At 33.5% G+C, this 20,805-nt stretch overlaps 3 protein-coding genes across 3 annotated transcripts; all 3 read left to right on the plus strand.

The window, feature by feature from the left end:
• The first annotated feature begins 4,921 nt into the window (after positions 1-4,921).
• LOC123194729 lies at positions 4,922-5,245 on the plus strand. The gene has a single exon (XM_044608141.1). It carries the CDS (start codon positions 4,922-4,924, stop codon positions 5,243-5,245), a length of 324 nt encoding a protein of 107 aa, XP_044464076.1.
• Positions 5,246-10,388: 5,143 nt separating this feature from the next.
• LOC123194800 (receptor-like protein EIX2) lies at positions 10,389-13,424 on the plus strand. Its single transcript, XM_044608264.1, has one exon. It carries the CDS (start codon positions 10,389-10,391, stop codon positions 13,422-13,424), a length of 3,036 nt encoding a protein of 1,011 aa, XP_044464199.1.
• A 2,221-nt stretch (positions 13,425-15,645) lies between these two features.
• On the plus strand, positions 15,646-18,102 carry LOC123194870. The gene is made up of 6 exons (XM_044608393.1): positions 15,646-16,045; positions 16,218-16,347; positions 16,601-16,748; positions 16,866-16,987; positions 17,176-17,280; positions 17,688-18,102. Exons 1-6 carry the CDS (start codon positions 15,646-15,648, stop codon positions 18,100-18,102), a joined length of 1,320 nt encoding a protein of 439 aa, XP_044464328.1.
• The last annotated feature ends 2,703 nt before the right edge of the window (positions 18,103-20,805 follow it).

Consider the following 20,805-nt stretch of genomic DNA (forward strand, 5'->3'; position numbering starts at 1 on the left):
ATATTGTTATTGCCGGGTTTTGCCTCTTGTTGCTCTTTAGGCATGACTTCATCTCATTGCCTTTCTTGTCCAATTTTGACAAATTCATGTTGAACATTTACACATGATAATTTATATCATATATATAATATTTATATCTCTTACCCAGATCTTGATTCTTTAATTCAAGTTGAATTAAGATTGCATGAACTATTTTCTAAATAAAAAATTTATATCTCTTGATATAGCAAGTTTAGCCAGGCTAATTTGATATTTTAGTCCATAATTTAAGAATATCACTATGTTAAGTGTAAAAAGAATATTCATAACATAGAGATTTACGCTCTTTTTTTTTTTTTTGAAAAAAAAAGTAGTATACATATATGGAGTGAGTATGATTATCAAGTGAAAGCAAATTTAGATTTGAATCTTATATTTTTCTGGTCAAACACTCAACATTTTTGAGTTGGCTACACGTCGCTAATTCATGTTAGGCCAAAGGACTGTTTCTCCCACCCAATGTTTGGTAGAAGGACTAAAACACACCCATGGGAATTCAAAAACCTAAACACCTATCTATCTCTAAATTTTCATTAAAATTGTTATTAAATATGAGGATAAAATCATTATTTTAATAATATTATTAAAAAGTATATAAATTAATCTCATTTTTTTCAGGTTTTTAAAATAATTTTTTATGCTAGATCTCAATTTTGAAAAGTGACTTTTCTACCTCAAATCTCTCGACTCCATCGCTGACAACCACCATCTCAGTCCTCCCTTCTCCCTTTGTCATTGTCAAAGACTCTGATGACATGCAAAGAAGCTCTAGCCGATGAAAAATTGAAGACAAATCAAGGACGAATTGAAGACCGTACCATTTCCATCGTATTTTCATCATGTACCATTGAATCAGCAGCAGCCGCCATGTTTTTGTGGCCTTTTGGTCTTCTCCTAGCCCATGGTTTTAGGCGTGATCGTTGATTTTAGCCAATGAAGTCGAATCAATGGTCTCATTGATTCGTTTGGATGAAAACGATTCATCTTCATTTAGACGATAACTCATCTTCTCCAGTAAAGACGAGGCTTGAAGAAGTGAGAGAAATAGTCGGACAGTGCTGGTTGTTGGAGAGGGAAAAGTTTCACCAGAAAATTAAAACCCTAGAGAGAAAAATAAATTTTTTAAAACTTAATACTAGAAGAAAAATTAGTTTTCCAAACTAAAGGGAAAAAATGTGATAGAATTTTAATTATTTTAATATTAATGATAAAAATAATGAATTTACCCTTCAATCCTAATAAAAAATTTGTAAATATGTCTTAACAGATTAAAATTTAGGTGAATATTTGAGTTTTTCATTTATCATAGGGATATATTTATTATTTTTAACAAAACTTGGATAGAAAATTGTCTTTTTCCCTTCATATTATCGTATATAATCTAAAGTTTTTAATAATCTTAATAAAATAATTAATGACACGTGATATCTTACTTAATTTCTTATTAAAGTATATAAATCTAATATAGTCTGAAGCTGACTTTGATTTTTAATGCATTACAACAAAATCAGTAACTATTTAAGATAAGAAATTTTATTATAAATGTCAGTTTATTTGTTACTACATTAAGTGAAAATAAAATATACTTTATTTTCTAATCAACATTGCTCAATATAAAAAATTTTCTTTCTTCTTGTATGTAAGTTGATGTAAAACTACAGGCATGGTGGGTGTAACAGGAGCAATCTGACCATGCCACGTGTAGGAAACCCAGTGAAGCTGGTGTCATATGACATAAAGATTATATCAATCCAACAAATTACTTAATTTGGACTCACCGACTCTATATCTTGATTTTCATTGTGTAAGCAATTAAATATGAAGAAGATGACCACAAAATTAGGGTTAGTTTTAGAGAGCTACCGATTCTTGAACGTGAAGGTGTGTTAGTGTTATGTTCGAGGTAGCCAACTTAATTGGACTCTCCAACCAACCATTATAAAAATAAATGAAAACAAATGTTCTCCAATTGTTAATTTACTAATTTACAATAGAATTGTTTTATAAATAATATTACATTAATTTATAAATAATATTATGTGTACTTATAATAAGTCAATAGATGTATATATAATTTTTTCAGAAGGATAAACCAGAAATGTAGTGATCAAAAGTTTTACAAATACAGAAAAAGTTCAAATTCAAGATTTTTCTTTAAAAATTCTAATATTTTACTAATTTTATTAACCCTTAGAATCTAAGAGGTGTACATATCATTACTCTTAATTTATCCCTCGTTGTCATCATTATAAGCTTATACATATTTGGTGAATTGCGTAAAATTTATTACATACATATTTAAAGTCTTACTATTAAAACAAATACAAAATTACCAACCATAGTTAGAATAACGATGTGATATATCAAAAATGAACTTAAATGATTCATGTTCAACTATACACTTGATAAAAAAGACTTGAATATATATATTAACATTTTTTTATATACATATATTATTTTAATAGACTGTATTAATAAATTATTGAGTTAGTCTCCCCCAAAATTTACATCTAGTGGTAGGATTCTGTCAAATAAGATTTCTTGTCAGTAAAACTTGAGTTTTACTTCCTTACAAAAACTTGAGTTTTACTTTTAATTGTAACTTAAAATAGTATAATTTTCTTTAAAAAAAATCTATTGTACCATATTTTTAATTTTAATCGTAACGAAATTTTTATAAATCAAGCTCGAACAAATAAAAGCATAATAAGTAAAAATATAAAAAAAATTAAAGAGCAATAGTGTTATTGGGTTATTTATTTCTCCAAATTTCTCCTAAAAAAGGAATCATAAGTTCACAAACCCGTAATTAGCGTAATGATGATTAGCTTAAGTAGGGTGCTTAATAAAAAATTAAAAAATAAATATATATTAATTATAGTAAAGGGAGGCCACTTGAAAGGGAAGTGGCATCTACACGAAGGATTCCTTTCAACAAATCGTGTTCACACCTGCTTTGAGGTGTAAAGATTCCATCTTGAACTCCGTTCACACTTGAAAAGCCGAGCATGATTTCAATTTGTGGCTTCAATTTTAACGGCTTGGCGGCTTAGAGAAATTTGATGGCTTCATGGCTTTGTAGGTTGCACCGAACACCTGCCTTGACTCATGTGACTTGTCTAGAATTGGAAGTGTTTTTGAAAAAGGAAATTTTTAGGATTTTAAATGTGTTTAGGAGGAGACTGATTGTTAAGAATAGCTACTTAGGGTTACCAAAATACATGAATTTGATTGGTAAAATGTATATGGTTTCTTTTTTCCGTTAATGAAGAACCCTTATTTGAATAAAACTATATTATAACTAAATTAATTACACTAAGAAGGTGAAACTCTAAATCCAATAATCGACTTTACAATTATTATATCAAATAAGTTAAAAATCAAGTTTAATTTTGATATGTTGTCAATAGATTTCAAACACATATTTTCTTGCTTGAATATTAGCCGCTACTTTTACACTTAAGATATGTCTTAGAGATAAAATACACAAGTTTTGAATTTAAGATTATTTATATTTTGCTTCATTGTTCGATGGTTCGATGGTTGTGACTCATTTTTATGATAAAAAATAAATTATAAAACCCCCTTTTGGTGGACCTCCACCTAAGTTTGATCATTAAGCCTTTAAAAACTAGTCTAATAATCCATCTGTTTAAGGTTTAAAATTTTAATACGAGAATACCAAAATATATTAATATATATATACACTCAAGATCATTTATAAGAGTGTGAGTCAAACTTAGATGTTTGAAATTTCACAGTCGTGGTGGGTGATGACATTGATATTAATTTATTAAATAATTTTTTTTATTCAAAACATTGTAAACTTCTTTTTTTTTTTGAAAATCTAAATAGTTTTTGGCTTTCTATAAGTTGTAGTGTTTGAAGGCAAATAGGGGTTTTCAATTTCAAACTTGCGTCAAAAAAATGTTTGGATTATTAGGGAAAAAAATACGTGCTTAAAAAGAACAATATAATACTTACCTTGAAGGCATTTATTTTGTATAAAACATCTGAAAACACAATTAAATCGATCAAAAAGAAAAAAATTGGCTTTACAAAAGAAGATAGTAAAAAGTAATAAAAATTCTATTTATAGAAATTTTAATAGAAATTAGACCACACTACTAGTTTGAATAAACATTTATTCTCATAAATAAAAATGTGAAAAATACGTTGAAAATCATGAAGAAAAGATAATGCTAGATATAATTTAAACAATATTAAGATACAATAGCAACGAGCATAAATATAAATACAAATATTAATATATTATTTTATGATTAATTGATTTTGAATTAAAGATAAAATAATATCGAATTATATGATGATATAATAGTATTTATATCTTTATATAGTTATATAATAAAACTATGTATATACATTTTTTATACCCAATTTATGTGTATATTATATGATTAAATGATTTTGAATTAAAAATAAAGAAATATTTAATCACATGATAATATATTATCTGTGTATAAATTTATAAGGAATATGTAGATAGCACTCCATGTTTGAATGCAAAAATGATCAAATCTACACAAAATATTGCTTCTTTGGTGTACAATGTGAACCCAAAAAATTATATAGCGACGAGGAGGAAGATGAAGCCATGCTTGTAGCCACCGACGGCTGAAGAAGCTAAAGCGGCTCCTTGATGAGGTCACCTTCCATGTCAGAGACACACTATCGCACGTGGCATCGATTAGGTTTGACTCTTTCCGTGCCACTTATCTCCCACCATCATCCACCTTTCCATCTTTATCCTCCAATCTCTCTCTTTATATGAGCAAGTCCAATACTCTTTCCATTTCCAAATCGTCGCAAAAACAAAAAAAGAAAAAGCATAGAGAAAAGAAAACTCAGAAACAGGTTTTAAATGGGGAATTGTTTGAGGCATGAATCGTCGTCGTCTATGCAATGGGCGGGGGACGACTGGAGTTCATTGGCCAGTGATAAGAGTGAGAAGGATTTGAAAATGGAGGAACGACGGGTTGGATTTACATCGTCTTCAACAACAGGACCGACGGAGGTGAAGATTAAGATAACGAAGAAGCAGCTGGAGGAGTTGCTGGGGAAGGTGGACCTGAAGGAGTTGTCAGTGCAGCAGGTTTTAGCCCAGTTGATAAATGTCAGTGATCGTTATGAGATGCATAACCGGCCATGGCGGCCGGCTCTGCAGAGTATTCCTGAAGTGAACTAACACGGGGAAGGAAAAACATCTGATTATAGGCAGTGAATGAGAAACTTTCTAGCTCTATTTTTGAGAAAATTTTTAGTGGGGATTTCAAAAGAAAAATGGAGTTACAGGGATTCGAATTCTATGGCAGGTTTTGTTAGTACATATGAAATGGCACCAGGGTTTTGTTGTAGAGTGTAAACAAAGAGTAACTTTTGTTCAGGTTTCTCTCTCAATCTCTGGTTTTCTGTACAGCTCCATTGATTTAACCAATTTTCTAATTTTTAGAGCTTTATCTTTCTGTTTTCTTTTAATTCCTACTTATAAATATAATCTTTCAATATTAACTTTGTAAAACTTGTCAAATCAAATATTTAGTTATAGATTTGCTGTTAAGTTTTGTTATCTACAATTTTTGCTCAGGCCAGATCTTCTAACATGGGACTCAACTAGCTAGGACCCAACTCAACTAGCAACCGTTTGTGATATTTTCGTCCAATATTATCAAACGATGTGAGATGTCCATGACCTAATTGTGTTACATCGAATTTTAATATTATCTTATACAATTCATATTTAATTATATAATTGAATAATTTATTTGTATATATTAATAAAAGAATGTTTATATAATAGACTTTTTATTATTTTTATTTAAAAAAAATTAACAAAATTGATAAAATATTAAAATTTTTTAAGAAAAATTTGGTATTCGAGTATCTGTTACACTTGGAAAACTGAAACTAGTAAGAGACTCAAAACTCGGGTGTCCTCTTTTGCGTATATCATTTTCCATGAATTAGCTATTCAACAGCAACAACTTTCTAACCACTAGAGACAATAACAGTCCACAAACAGGGAAATATGTGGTTAGTTTGAATGGTTCAACGCATTGGAAACATACATTTAATACTCCAGTTAATGAAAAATAAAGAAATGGAATTTGCAAGGCTGAAAAAGTCTACTCATTTATGCGAAAAGATGGGCTCATTAAGGCTGCCCATTTGTCTCAACTTTGGTGGCTGCTGTCAGTTGTGCTACTTAATAGTATTATTAAATAAAACTGTCTAAGAAGTAAAAATCTATGTGTTGTGCATGTGGGTTGATTGATAGACCTTTGTTCATTGTTTATGTAAAGTCATCTTCTGTGTTCCTTTCTTTACCCATTGTTTATGACTCACAGAACCAGATGAATGGATATCTTTATGCAGAGGATTTCACAATGAAATAAAATCATAACGATGGAAATTTATCATGTACATTCAAACATTGTGTGTAAGGGGGTTCATTATAGATGATTTCACAAGATTATCTTCAGTTTTTAACTTTTAAGAACACCAGATGCTTATGGATCTCCAGTGCAATAATGGAAAATAGGAGATTATCTATAAATTCTGTCACATGAATTAATCAACTATGATCAGTTTAGCAATTATTAACATCAGCTTCTGCAATGGAAGGCTCTTTTGTTTGTTGCATTGAGAGTGCGAGACAAGCACTGAGTGTTAAGGTTCAACCAAGATCTCAAAGCTCCTTCCAGCCTCCTCGCTTCATGATATTCTAACCAAATTTTATGAATGTTGTTGTCTTCCAAGTACCAAGTTCAAACAAAAAGAGGCCCCTTGATAATGGCGAACTTTGTTCACGATAGAATGCATTAAGCAGGACAGCTACAAAGATCAGAAAGGAAAAAATCTGACTTGTAGCAACATTTGCTCATAACACTAACAAATTTGTCGCCAAGGAAATCCAAGAAGTGGCAGTACTTGTACCTCCATCTTCTGCTTACAATTAGAGGACTTATTATGCCCCAGAACCCCATCACAAACCCAAGTGACAGGCCCACATAGAACCAATCTACTTCATGTTCATTACCATCTCTTGTCTTCCATTTTCAAACTCTGTTCGTTAGAAGGGGAAGCCCACAAAGTTCATTGTTGATGAAAGAGGAGGCATCAAAACTTTGAGGCTGAGTGCCTGAAGGAATTTTCCCTGTCAAGTGGTTATTGGACAAGTTCAGATTATCCAAAAAATTCAAACCGGACATGCTTTCTGGGATGTTGCCATGAAGTTGGTTGGTAGAGAAATCAATTGGTTCCAAGGATCCCACTGCACCAATATTCTCAAGAATTTTGCCTTCGAAAAAATTGTAAGGTAAATTCAGTGATTACAATACTTTAAGCTCTGTCACTTCTATGAGAATTCCTCCAAAGAACTTATTGCTGGACAAATTAATGCTTCTCACCAAATTTAAAATGGTATCTTATTTCATCACATTTCCTTTCATCCCAAGTATTGCATCCTCAAATATTCCTCCTAAAAAATTGTCGTTGCTACAGATAGTGAAGTATCTTATTGTGTTGTTTTGAGGAGGGTATATTGTCACCATGACACTGAAATTATTGATACATCCAAGAGGCTCGTATTTATAATGCGTTCTCTATCAAGTAATCCAATATGAAAAGTAGAAAGGTTTGAGTAGAAAATTAATCTTTATCGCACGAAGTTAGTCGCTAGTTCCAACATTTTTCTGGAGTAATTCATACGTATCAAGTCAGAAAGTAGGACTCAGTTTTCCACGTGCTATTACCGTTGACTCTACCCATACAGTTCACAAGAAGTCATGAAACCACAATTTACTTAAACGATAATGAATTATTCTGCCAGCAACATGAAACAATTGAATCCTTTCATTGGCAGAAATCAGAGCTAGCAGGCCAGGGCAATTCCAGGAGCTAGCAGGTCAAATAACTGGTATTTGACTGGTCTACTGCCTGGAAATATCAGCAAGCTGCTAATGTAAATTTAAGAAAAAATAAACCATGAGGGAAAATCAGCAAAAACATAATCTATTAATTTCTTTGAGCTATTTGAGAGCAAAGCTCATTGAAAATTTTCTACAGTAATTAATATGTTTGAAAATGGAGTGTTATTGGGCTCCATGAAAAAAAAAGTTCAATCTTCAGTATGAATAAAACCAATTGTTGAGGATCAAGCAACTGGCACATCAATAGTGACTATTGTGCTACTGAGCTATTAACGGTGAATCTAATCTGATTGGGCACAGATATGACTAGACTAAAGACATTGATTAGGCTAAAGAACTTATTTCCACACAAAGTTTATTACTTTCCCAAGTTTTAATCCGTTATCTTTCACCGACCCAAATATTTATATAAAAATTATTAAAGTTAATAAATTTATTAGTTCTAGAGATAAAAATGTTATTTAACCAGTTATATTAAAAAAATAAAATTTTATCTCATTTTCTCTTTTAAACAGTAAAAGTTAACAATTTCCTCTCATGCTTAAGTTTTGAAAGTTACATTTTCCCCCCTAGGGTTTCAATTTTTCAATGAGTTTTTCTTCCAACAAACAATCGCTTCTCCAATGTCTCCCGAAAAAGTCTCTTCCTCTCCAGTGTTGTCTCTCTTTTTCAACCATTCGTCGGTGTATTGCTCACAGATAAATCAAATCGTTCGTCCAACGATTCGTTTACGAGCAATGCACTAGGGAATGGCCAGAAAAGAGAAACAACGTCAGAGAGGGAGAGACTTTGTTGGGAGACACTAGAGAAGCAGCCATTCATTGGAAAAAAAAACTCACTAAAAAATTAAAACCCTATAAGGGAAATGTAACTTTTCAAAACTTAAGTATGAGAGAAATTGTTAGTTTTTAGGGTTTAAGGGAAAAAATAAGATAAAATTTTAAAACTAACGGATTTAGTTAATTTTAATAACCCATGGGTGAATATTTAAATGTTTGAAAGATAATAAGTGAAAACTTGAAAAAAAAAAAAGTAGACTTTGGGTGGGAATAAGTCCTTTGGCCCTTTAATTGTATTATGTTGATGGCACTGATTTAGGTTAAAACCATCCCAATCTGGTCTAAAAATATTGCTTTGAAGTCGCGTCCAGCTTCTAAGATGGATAAGATGGATATCCCAACAAAATATAGCAAAATAGAGACACTTGAAAAAGCAATGACAGGACCATGCATGCCGCCCAAAGACGAAGTCTTCCACTGGCAACTCGTCAACTGTGATAATCGATCCAAAACAAAGTGCATTATCAGTCAACAATGAGGGTCCCTGCTAATTTCTAATAAAGATATTTTTGCTTGATACTGAGAGTTAATCAGATAATCTGTAGTAGAAGAAGTCTAACTACATATGATAAAGTAATTAACCTAAGAGCTTGGGAAAGATCAAGTACTCTGAAAAGTCAAGTTCGTGCCAGTCAAAAAATTGTGTGAAAGAAAATAATTGCCTTGTGAAGACCCAGTCGAAAGATGTTGGTAGATGTTACTTCATTTTCAATCACAAATCTAAATTAAATTGAAACCAATCAGCACTTAATTACACCCGAGTGGACAAGTTACAAGTTGTATTTTGAAAGGGATTCATGTTGAAAATTCAAAGCTATATCAATTTCCTCTTTGATTAACTTCTATGGACGTGGGATTAGGATCATTGAAATTAATTATCTTCGTAATCCTCACGCAAAATTTTGCCAGGAAAATTGTTGACGTCAAAAATCTCACATTGAACATGTAGTTGATGGTTTTATGTCAATATAAACCCATTATTTCCCCTTCTTTGAGCAACAACTTTTAAAGACAAAACTGTAAGGTTAACGATAAAACAAATAATATCTAATGGTTTTATGTGGCCTTTATTACGTAAATCAAACCTCCTGACAAAGGGTTATATTGATGTCAAAAATTTTATATCGGACTGTAATTGAAGGTCTTGGGTCAATGTAAACTCACTGTGTCCTTCTCCCTAATGAGATGGCTTTTTTAAAAACAAAGCCGTGAGTTCAATAAAATTCAAATTGGACAGTAACTCCCGCTTTATATGACTTACTATGTGCAAATGAAGGTGTCTGCAACAAAACATTTCCTTCAATTCTTATGTAGGATGAAACAGAGATTATAGCTACTTTTCCAAGTTGGTTTCCGGGCCACAGGTTCATAATTACTAAAGTCAATGAACAAACAAAAGTAGTTGACTTGGATGTAAATGTGCAGCGACAATGTAGAAGACGATAACAGAAATGAAACAGTACTGAAGGAGAAATACACTATAAATGGCTTCTGATGATTATCTTCTCATGCACATTTCTTTTCTTTCCTTCATACTTTACATAAAGCAATGAAACCAACCATGAATCTCACTACTGCCCTTCTTTTTCTTGAGTTACTTACTATAGCAATCAATAACATCAGCTTCTGCAACGGAAGCTCTTATACTGGTTGCATTGAAAGCGAGAGAAAAGCACTTCTAAGGATCAAGCAAGATCTCACTGATTCTTCAAACCGCCTTGCCTCTTGGACTGGTGAAGGAAATTGTTGCAAATGGGTTGGTATTGTCTGTGACAACATAACAGGCCATGTCCTTGAGCTCAAACTTCAAAGTCCGATCAACCCAATAGATTTTGAGTATGCATCTCAGCCTGAGATTGAAGCTTATTACAATTCAAAGTTGGGTGGTCAGGTAAGTCCCTCCTTGCTTGAGTTAAAGCAATTGGTTCACTTGGACTTGAGCCTTAATTTTTTCGGAGGAATTCAGGTTCCTAAATTTCTTGGTTCTTTGAGGAATTTAATATACCTTAATCTCTCTGATGCTGGATTTGGAGATAGAATCCCTCACCAAATTGGGAATCTCACTAATCTGCAATTCCTGGACCTCAGTAATAACACTTCGTTATATGCTGAAGATCTTAGTTGGTTATCTTGTCTTTCTTCCCTGAAGCACCTCGACTTTACTCATGCAGATCTAAGTAGAGCATCTGAATGGCTATCTGTGATGAATCCTCTTCCTTCCTTGGAAGTTTTACGACTCTCATATTGCCAAATCCTTCATCTTCCCTCACTACAAATTGCTAATTTGTCTTCTCTTCGAGTCCTGGATCTTTCACAGAATTATTGTGATAATTTGTTGGTTCCTAGATGGGTTTTTGAACTGAGTCATTTAGTGCATCTTGATCTAAGTTATAATAGTTTTGGAGGTGCCATTCCAAATGGACTTCAAAACTTAACTTCTCTTAGATCTCTGAATTTAGCTTTTAATGCATTCAATTATTCGATACCCGACTGGCTGTACAAATTTAAATATCTTGAGTTACTTTCACTTCAGTGGAATAAGTTTCAAGGTCTTATTCCACATGCTCTAGGGAACCTGACTTCTGTCAAAGTAATTTTCCTGTCATACAATTATGAACTTGAAGGGAGAATTCCAAGATCATTCGGAAGTCTTTGTAACTTGAGTGCAATTGCATTGATAGATGTCAACATGAGTCAAGAGATATCTGAAATTTTAGATGTCTTTTCAGGATGTGTTTCAGAGAAACTGGAGTCATTGGATTTGACAAACAGTCAACTTTCAGGTAATTTCACCAATCAACTTGGGAAATTTAGGAACCTGAAGACTCTAAATCTGAGAAACAACTCCATTTCAGGTCCTATACCTTCTGTTTTGGGAAAACTTTCATCGTTGGTGAATTTAGATCTTTCTCATAATAAATTGAACGGTTTCATTCCATTGTCTTTGGGAAACATGTCATCCATGGAGCATTTAGATCTTTCATCCAACAAATTGAATGGATCTCTTTTCCCAATTCATTTTGTAAACCTCACTAAACTGTCCTTTTTCTATGCATCTCAAAACACCCTCACGATGGAAGTCTATCCTGATTGGAAACCACCTTTTCAACTTCGAGTGTTAGGACTGAGATCTTGTCATATAGGGCTTCAGTTCCCATCTTGGGTTCTTTTACAAAAAAAATTATCACATTTGGATATATCCAACTCAGGAATTTCGGATGTTATTCCTAATCAGTTTTGGAAATCCATTTCCGGCTATAATTATTTGAACCTGTCTCATAATCAGATTTATGGCAAGATTCCAAACTTAATAGAGGCTAATCAACTTGAGTCTCTTGACTTAAGTTCGAACAATTTTTCAGGTCCAGTCCCACAGTTATCATTCGAAGTATTTGGACTTGATGTTTCCAACAATGCTTTGTCAGGATCTCTTTTTCATTTCTTGTCTTGTGGGACAAATGAATCAAAGGAATTTCGAGTTCTCAATTTTGAAAACAATTCTTTGTCTGGAGACTTACCTGATTGTTGGGCAAATTGGTCATACTTGTGGGTTCTCAATTTGAACAACAATAATTTTTCTGGTAATCTTCCAACCTCCCTCGGATCTTTGCCTTCTATTGAGTCCTTGCATGTTCGTAAAAATCATTTCTCAGGAATGATACCGGTGTCCCTGAAAAATTGCAAAACTTTAGTAGCACTTGACATTGGTGAAAATGAGTTTTCTGGGCGTGTGCCAGCATGGATTGGAGAAGAATTACCGAAGATGCTATTTCTCAACCTTCGTTCAAACAAGTTTCAGGGCCCTTTGCCAATTGAGCTCTGTCATCTAGCTTCTCTGCAAATTCTGGATCTGGCATATAACAATCTTGTTGGAAGCATACCAAGATGTATCAATAATTTCAGTGATATGGTGATAATGAATAATTCTGCTGACAAACTTATAGAATATCGGATCAATTATGGGAACTTTCTGGAGGATGCATTACTTGTGATGAAAGGGAAGATGGTTGAATATAATACCATTCTTAATCTGGTAAGAATTGTAGACTTGTCTAGTAATAATTTCTCAGGAGAGATTCCTGCAGAAGTGACAGATCTTAGAGCCTTGCAATCATTGAATTTATCTCACAATTCTTTCACTGGAAAAATTCCCAAGAATATTGGTGCTATGAAATCACTAGAATCTATAGATCTATCTCACAACCAACTCTCTGGCGAAATCCCTCATAGCATCACAAGTTTGTCATTTTTGAGTCGATTGAACTTTTCCAACAACAAGTTAATTGGAAAAATCCCTGTAGGCACTCAACTCCAAAGCTTAGATGCATCTTGTTTTTCTGGCAATGAACTTTGTGGATCTCCGCTTCCAGATTGTTTTAATGCTACTCGAACACCACAGTCTCAAAGGGGGGGACGAAAAGCTAGTAAGGAACATGAGGTGGATTGGTTCTATGTCAGCATGGGACCTGGATTCGTGGTGGGCTTTTGGATCATAATAGGTCCTTTAGCTGTCAACAGAAGGTGGAGATATAGGTACTGTCACTTCTTGGATAGGCTAGGGGAAAAATTTTATTGTGTCTTGGGAATTTGCAACTAGGTTTATTATGTATTAGAAGCTGCTTTATTTTATGTACCTCAATAACGTAAGATTGTATTACAGTAATCAAAGGATTATATTTTTAAGAACAAAAGAAAGTTCATCATCATAAGAATAGTCAATAAAAATAAAAGAATGACGTAGAAGAGTGAAGAAGCATACCGATTTCATCTCCAACATGAAAGTTCTTTGTAGAAGCTCACTTCTTGTAATCGAACATCGCCACAGCAGTCCACCCAGCAGAATCATGCACTACAAAAACAGCAACCGGAGCAACTCCAATTCATCTAGCTTTAATATAGAATTTCATTGGGCTAAAATTACAGGGAATCCCTTTAATGGTTCAGCAAGCACTTATGATGTTTCATTAGAATGTGGTGTTTACTTTTTATGCGGAAATCCAAGTAATTCGTAATGAAAGCAAACAATGGACAAATTGAACAAGAATTAAAAAACACAACTAGATTTGGGTATTCCACGTAAATTCTTTGTGCTCTTTCTCTTGTTGCCCAATTTGTGGATTGTTTCCTTTCATTATGGTATTGAGGCTTTAAACAACAGGATTCAGGCTAGGTTTAAGAAGAATACAAAACAGTTGATAAAGAAAATGTTTTCCACTTGATCAAACAGGGACAAATTACTTCATTATGGAAGGAATGTCTTCCACATAGCTCCTGGCATTATATTTGAATATTATTTGCCAGCCATTAGCTCTCCCTTAAACACTACAACAACCACACAATATCCCCTTTGAACATAGGGAAGCTTGCTTCCCTCATACTTGTTGAAGATAAAATGGAAATTAAAGGGGAAAAGTAATGCACTATCAATCAAAAATCAAAATGTCTAATATCATTGAAAAGATATATACCCAAAACGAAAGTGTTTATTGTAACCGAGATTTAGTATAGATAACAGTTCAATCTAAAAATCCCTAACAATATCAAGGAAACTTTCTTGTTGGAAAACGGAGGTCCTAAATGTTACAAATTAACATTTTTTTGTCAATAAATAACACTTTCTTGTGTAGACTATTTATGAACTGATAGGATGTAAAATAATAGTAGTACATATTTTCATTGTTTACAGTGCTTTTTCTTCAAAAATTCAACAATGTAAAAATCCTCGGACATGCCTCTACCTTTGTTAAGTGGAAATATTGCCTTTTCATCTAATAAACAGAGGAAGACTCCAAGTCTTTCACTATCATTTGTGGTCCTTTGAGCTGAAACACTTTGTAAAAAAATAATAGTAAATATTTTCACTATTAACACTACTTTTTCTTCAGTAATTCAAGTGTAATAAATTAGAGACTTATATATCTTTAGGAAAACTTTCATCTTCAGAAGATCTTGATCTTGCACATAACAATTTGAATGGATTTGTTTTCCCTATTCATTTTGAAAATCTCTCTAAATTGTCTTCTTTTGATGCATCCGGAAACTCTCTGACCATGAAAGCAGATCCTAGTTGGGTTCCTCCTTTCCAACTTCACGTATTATTTTTGAAATCTTGTAATTTAGGCCTCACTTTCCATTCTGGATTTTGTCACAAAAGCATTTACTAGATCTGGATATATCCAACTCTGGAATTTCAGATATGCTTACTAGTAGGTTTTGGAAATCTCTTCCAACATTACAATTTTTAAATCTCTCTCATAACCAAATTTATAGTGATTCCAGATTTAAATGAGGTCGCTCATCCTGCCTATCTTGACCTCAGTTGGAACAATTTATCCGGTTAGTTGCCCTTTATATCCTTCAATGTGTCGATACTAGATCTTTCCAACAATCATATTTCAGGATAGATCAAGTATTTTTTATGTTCTAAGTTAAATCAGTCAAAACAAATGAGATTTCTCAACCTAGAAAATAATTATCTATTTGGAGAATTACCTTGTTGTTGGATGCATTGGAAAAAGTTGATTTCTTTGAAGTTAAATAACAATAAATTTATTAGCAGCCTTCCAAGTTCCATGGGATCCTTAAGTTCCCTTCGGTCTTTGCACCTTGGCAACAATTGTTTCTCTGGAATAATACCCTTGTCTCTTAGACATTTAACAAGAATAACCACACTTGATCTTAGTGAAAATAATATTATTGGTAAAGTGCCCACATGGATTGGAGAAAGATTTTCCATATTGGTGATTCTCAACCTCCATTCAAATAAGTTTCACGATAGTTTACCAATCACACTTTGTTGTTTATCCTCTTTACACATAATGGACCTTGTTGACAACAATCTCCATAGAAGCATACCTAAATGTATCAATAATTTTAGTGTGATGGTGACAATATACCCTGTTCCAAGTAACATAGGATACTTCACTATTTATTGCAACGACAATTTGCTTGGTGGTCTATTTGAGGATGCAATTGTTTCGATGAAAGGAAAACTGATGAAATACAATACCATTTTAAATTTGGTGAGAAGCATTGACTTATCAAACAATAAGTTCATTAGAAAAATTCCGATAGAAGTGACAGAGTTTAAAGCATTGCAATCACTGAATTTATCTCACAATTTCTTAACCGGCAAAATTCCTGAGAATATTGGTACAATGAGATTTTTGGAATCAATTGATTTCTCTACCAACCAACTTCATGGAAATATCCCTGAAGGTATGTCTAAGTTTGAATTTTTTGGATAATCTAAACTTGTCCAATAACCGCTTGACAGGGAAAATTCCTTCAGGCACTCAACTTTAAACTTTTGATGCATCCTCTTTCATCAACAATTAACTTTGTGGGCTTCCCCTGCCAACGAACTGTACAAAGATTGTTTGGCCATCAGAGTTTGAAAATGGAAGATCAAGAGATGGTAATGAACATGAAGTCGATTGGTTCTATGTAAGCATGTCACTTGGGTTTGTGATGGGGTTTTGGGGCATAATAGGTCCTCTAATTGCAAGCAGAAGATGGAGGTACAATTACTGCCACTTCTTGGATTTCCTTGGCTACAAATTTGGTAATGTATTCAACAGGAATAAAGTTTTCCATAATAACGGGGCCTTTTTTTTTATTTAACTTAGAAGACAGCAATCTTTATACAAAGTAATTCAATCATGAATGTAATTAACTTTTAATTTTGTAACAGAATTCCAGAATATAAAGTAGTACATCTTTCAACTACACAACAAGTCCCAGGTAACAGTAAAATTTTTATTGGTTATTCAGCAATCCAGTGAATTCTGATGTCAAAGAGTTCACTGAAATGAAATGGGTCTATTTTTGCCGGTTTCTTACATGGTTACTGTCATCTATATACCAGAAAATTTACAGGGCTCGCCGCTTGAGCATGCTCCACAGCCTTGTGCACAATCATGTAAAATAAGCATCATCAGAAAAAGCTTATTTGGTGGAGAAGTTGAAGGCTGCCTTGTTGAGTAAGGGTTTGGTTAATTCTATAGCAGATTCAAGTGTGTTTTTCTTGAATAATCAGGAGATGACTGTGTACTTTTTTGCACATGTTGATGATATATTGTTGATTGGAACTAGTTCAAAGTATATTCAAGAATTGGTTGCTGATTTGAACAAAGAATTTGCTATGATCAAGGGAGTTGGGTTATTTCCTTGGGCTTGAAAGTCAGGAAACAGAAGAAGGCCTGATGTTATGTCAAACTAAGTAAGCTGTGGACTTTCTAGAGTGGACTGGAATGGGATAAGCACATCCTTGTCCTACACCAATGGCTGTTGGAACAAAACTGTACAGTGGGAATAGTAATTTGTTCGATAATCCTATTGTTTTGCAGGGGTACCATTGGAGCATTGCAGTATATCACTTTAATAAGACTTGATGTGTCTTTTCCTGTTAACAAATTGAGTCAGTTCTACTTGTTGATTTTTAATGGAGATTTGTATGCAAAGAAAACATGAAAAAATGCAAAAACAGAGGAGAGAAAAGGGAAAAACAGAGAGTTGGAACAGAAGAAGTTTTTGGCTGTGAAAAGTCTACTTTTTCTATTCTTTTTCATACATTTATATTTACATCAGTTCCACTAAATTCATGTACAACAGCAGCTTAAAATAAGCTTACCCATACAATTTCTCACAAGCTAACCAAACCTTAATAATCAAAGTACACCAAACACAACTACTACAATTTTGGTTTGGTTGCAATCTAACCAAAAGCATTACAAAATGGTTAAGTAAGTTTGTCATCACTTTAAGGCTACAAAAATAATCCAGTCAGCTTTAACTTTCTGCACCAAAACCATCTTCAAAAATTCAAAATTTTCCAGCAGCCAACTTCACTGCTCCATAGCTTCATCACTACTCAGCTTCCGTGGAGAGCATGCAATGGACTTTTACGGGGTATTAGGGGAACTCTTTCTCATGGACTGGTGTTCAAACCAGCACCATTGGTAAAAATAGAAGCCTACTCTGATGCGAACTGGGCAGGAGATACTGGTGACAGACGAAGAACAAGTCGTTATGGGCTTCTGGAGAATTTACTGAATGAGTTACAGGTGAAGCACATGGATCAAACAACAGTTGTATGGTGTGATAATGTAAGTGCAGGGTTACTGGCATCGAACTTTGGTTTACATAGTCGAACAGAGCACATAGACATTCATTTTATAAGAAGTCAGGTTACAGCAGGAGTGATTGCGGTACAATATGTAGCTTCTGAGTTTCAAATTGCTGACACAATTACCAAGCCACCATCAGCAGTCTAGATTTTGCGAACTTAGAAGTGAATTAAATGTGCTACCTTTGGGAAAGAATGTTCTGGGAGAAGAAGAAGATAAACAAGAAGTAGATTGTGGAGAAGGTAGTGTTTGACATACTGAAACTATATTTCAGGAAGCAACAATTAGAATGTTTGATGGTGAGTGCTGATGTTTCAGAATTGGTAAAGTTCAGTTTTCTTGTTTGCAAATGTGGCAAAGATGTGTGCTGGATATCAATACGCAGAAGTCAGTGTGCTTAAGGCAAGACAGAATTCTGAAGAATTTTGTCTGGAGGGAGGCAGTTAAGCATACTGATGGAACTTGTGTTAGAAACATTAAAGAATAGAAGAAGATTAACAGATGGAGAGTTGTGCTGATAACAGAAGATGAAATATACTATATTAAAACAGTGCAGATCGGAGTAAGTGTAGTCGTTTTGATAACATATGATATAGCTACAGAGGAGTGCTTTGTTCTTTTGATCAAGGGTACTGTTCCTCTTCCTTCGGCAATGTTTGCTTTGGTGGCTGCCCCATTTATGTGAAAAGATGAGCTCAGTAAGGCCGCCCCATTTGTCCCAACTTTGGTGACTCCAAGTCATCTAGCTTTAATATAGAATTTCATTCGACTAAAATTACAAGAAAGCTCTTTAATGGTTCAGTAAGCACTTATGAGGTTTCATCAGAATGTGGTGTTTACTTGTTATGCGGATCCTAAGTAACTCGTAACAAAACAAGCAATCCATAAACAGGGTAAGCAGAAAAAGAACAGTAAATTTAAGTATAATCCCAAATTAGGGAATACCACAGGCAGATGATGGAAAAATTCAGTTTACTGAAATTTAATTATATGAAGAATGAAAGGGATTGATAGACTTCTTGAATATCAAGAATATAATTCAAAACCCTAGCCACTTAAATAACTAGTTCTCATATTAATAATAAATTCACAAATAACACAATTTATATCTGCAATCAAACAACTATTTCATTTTATAGAGTACCCATTCCAATACATTACAACAAAATAGCTTTTCAAGTGACCAGTGAAAAATGGTGAAACGGCCTCATTTTGATTTGCCATGACACCTAGAACGTGTGTCATCTCTTTGGAAAACGGTTCTAATACCAGAACTCGCAATTCTTTATCTAGAACGTATGTTCTCCAAATAGGATCACCGTATCCAACATTGCTAGACTTCAAGTCCAGTCTATTTGTCGGATTCATAGCTATTAAATGTCAGTAGGATATTGGTGAAAGTAATTATCAAGTAAATTTCCTGCTAGTGGCATTGTGTAGAAACTGAAGTCTTAATAACTTTTTTTTCCAAGAGCCAATTGGCATTGTGAAAGTTACAAATTAACTCTTTATCAATAAATTTCCAGAGCTTTCATCTTAGTACAAATTAAACAGAATCCATCATTTTATTGAAATTTCGATAGGAGAAACACCATTAGATAAATCTTACATCAACAAATTACGAGACATATTAATATGTATGAACGTTTTATATCGTTTAAGAATGATAACAAATTAATTACTCTAAAATGTACTAAATGAACTCGTGGGGTCAAATATATTTTCCTAAAGGCCAAAGGACTAGTTCCCCCTAAGTTTAGGTGTTATTTCAAAGTCACACCTATGGGGTTTAAAAAACCCAAAATCCCACCCATAACATAATTTCTATTAAAATTTTCTGTTAGAGACAGAGATAAAATTATTATTTAATTAATAATATTATAAAATTTATTATATTTTCGCCCTTAACTTTTAAAAACTAACAACTTCACTCCTACGTAAAATTTTTTAACTTTAAAAAGTCATATTTTCCCCCCAAATTTTTTCTTCACCTCTCCGGCTACCATCGCCGACCACCTCCCCTCTCTATCCTAAATGGTTGGTCAATGTACATAAACAAATCTGAAATGGATCTCTTCATTAGAGCCGAAGAAATCCATCGAGATCTAGAATGAAGAAATCCGATGAGATCTAAGAAAGATTCCAGATCTCTTTGTCGACAAAGAGATCTAGAATATCTTTGCCGGAGACAAAGAGATCTGGAATCTCTTCATCATCAACGAAAAGATCCAGAGCCCAGATCTCTTCATCGACGAAGAGATCTAGATCTATTCATCGATGACGAGATCTGGGTTTCAGATCTCATCATCCTAGGTCTCTTCTTCGATGAAGAGATCTGGAATCTCTTCATCGACGAAGAGGTTTTGTCGTTGTCATTTTCAGATCACTGAAGAAAGTGGTTGGAGGGGAAGAAGAAAATTCTAAGGTTTTGGGGGGGGGGGGGGGGGGGAGGGAATGTGATTTTTCAAAGTTAAAAAACTTTAGGAGGGGTGAAATGCTAGTTTTTCAAACTTAGGAGAGAAAAATGTAATAAATTTATATTTTTTTAATATTATTAATGAAATGACGATTTTACTGATGTTTTTAACAGAAAATTTTAACCACAATTGGTCAATGGGTGAGATCTCAGATTTTTCAAACCAGATGGGTGTAACTTTAAAATTGCATCTAAACTTGGGTGGGAAATAGTCCTTTGGCCTTTCCTAAATTTACATTAGCAACTTGCTGATACCAGGCAGTAGAGCCTATGTGAATGTGAGCATTTCTTCTGGAATTGCCATGGCCTGCTCTGTTTTCTGTCAATGAATAAACTCAATTGTTACATATCCGTGGCAGAATAATTCATTAACG

This window comes from Mangifera indica, chromosome 1 (assembly GCF_011075055.1).
Source record: "Mangifera indica cultivar Alphonso chromosome 1, CATAS_Mindica_2.1, whole genome shotgun sequence".
NCBI classification, from domain to species: Eukaryota; Viridiplantae; Streptophyta; class Magnoliopsida; order Sapindales; family Anacardiaceae; genus Mangifera; species Mangifera indica.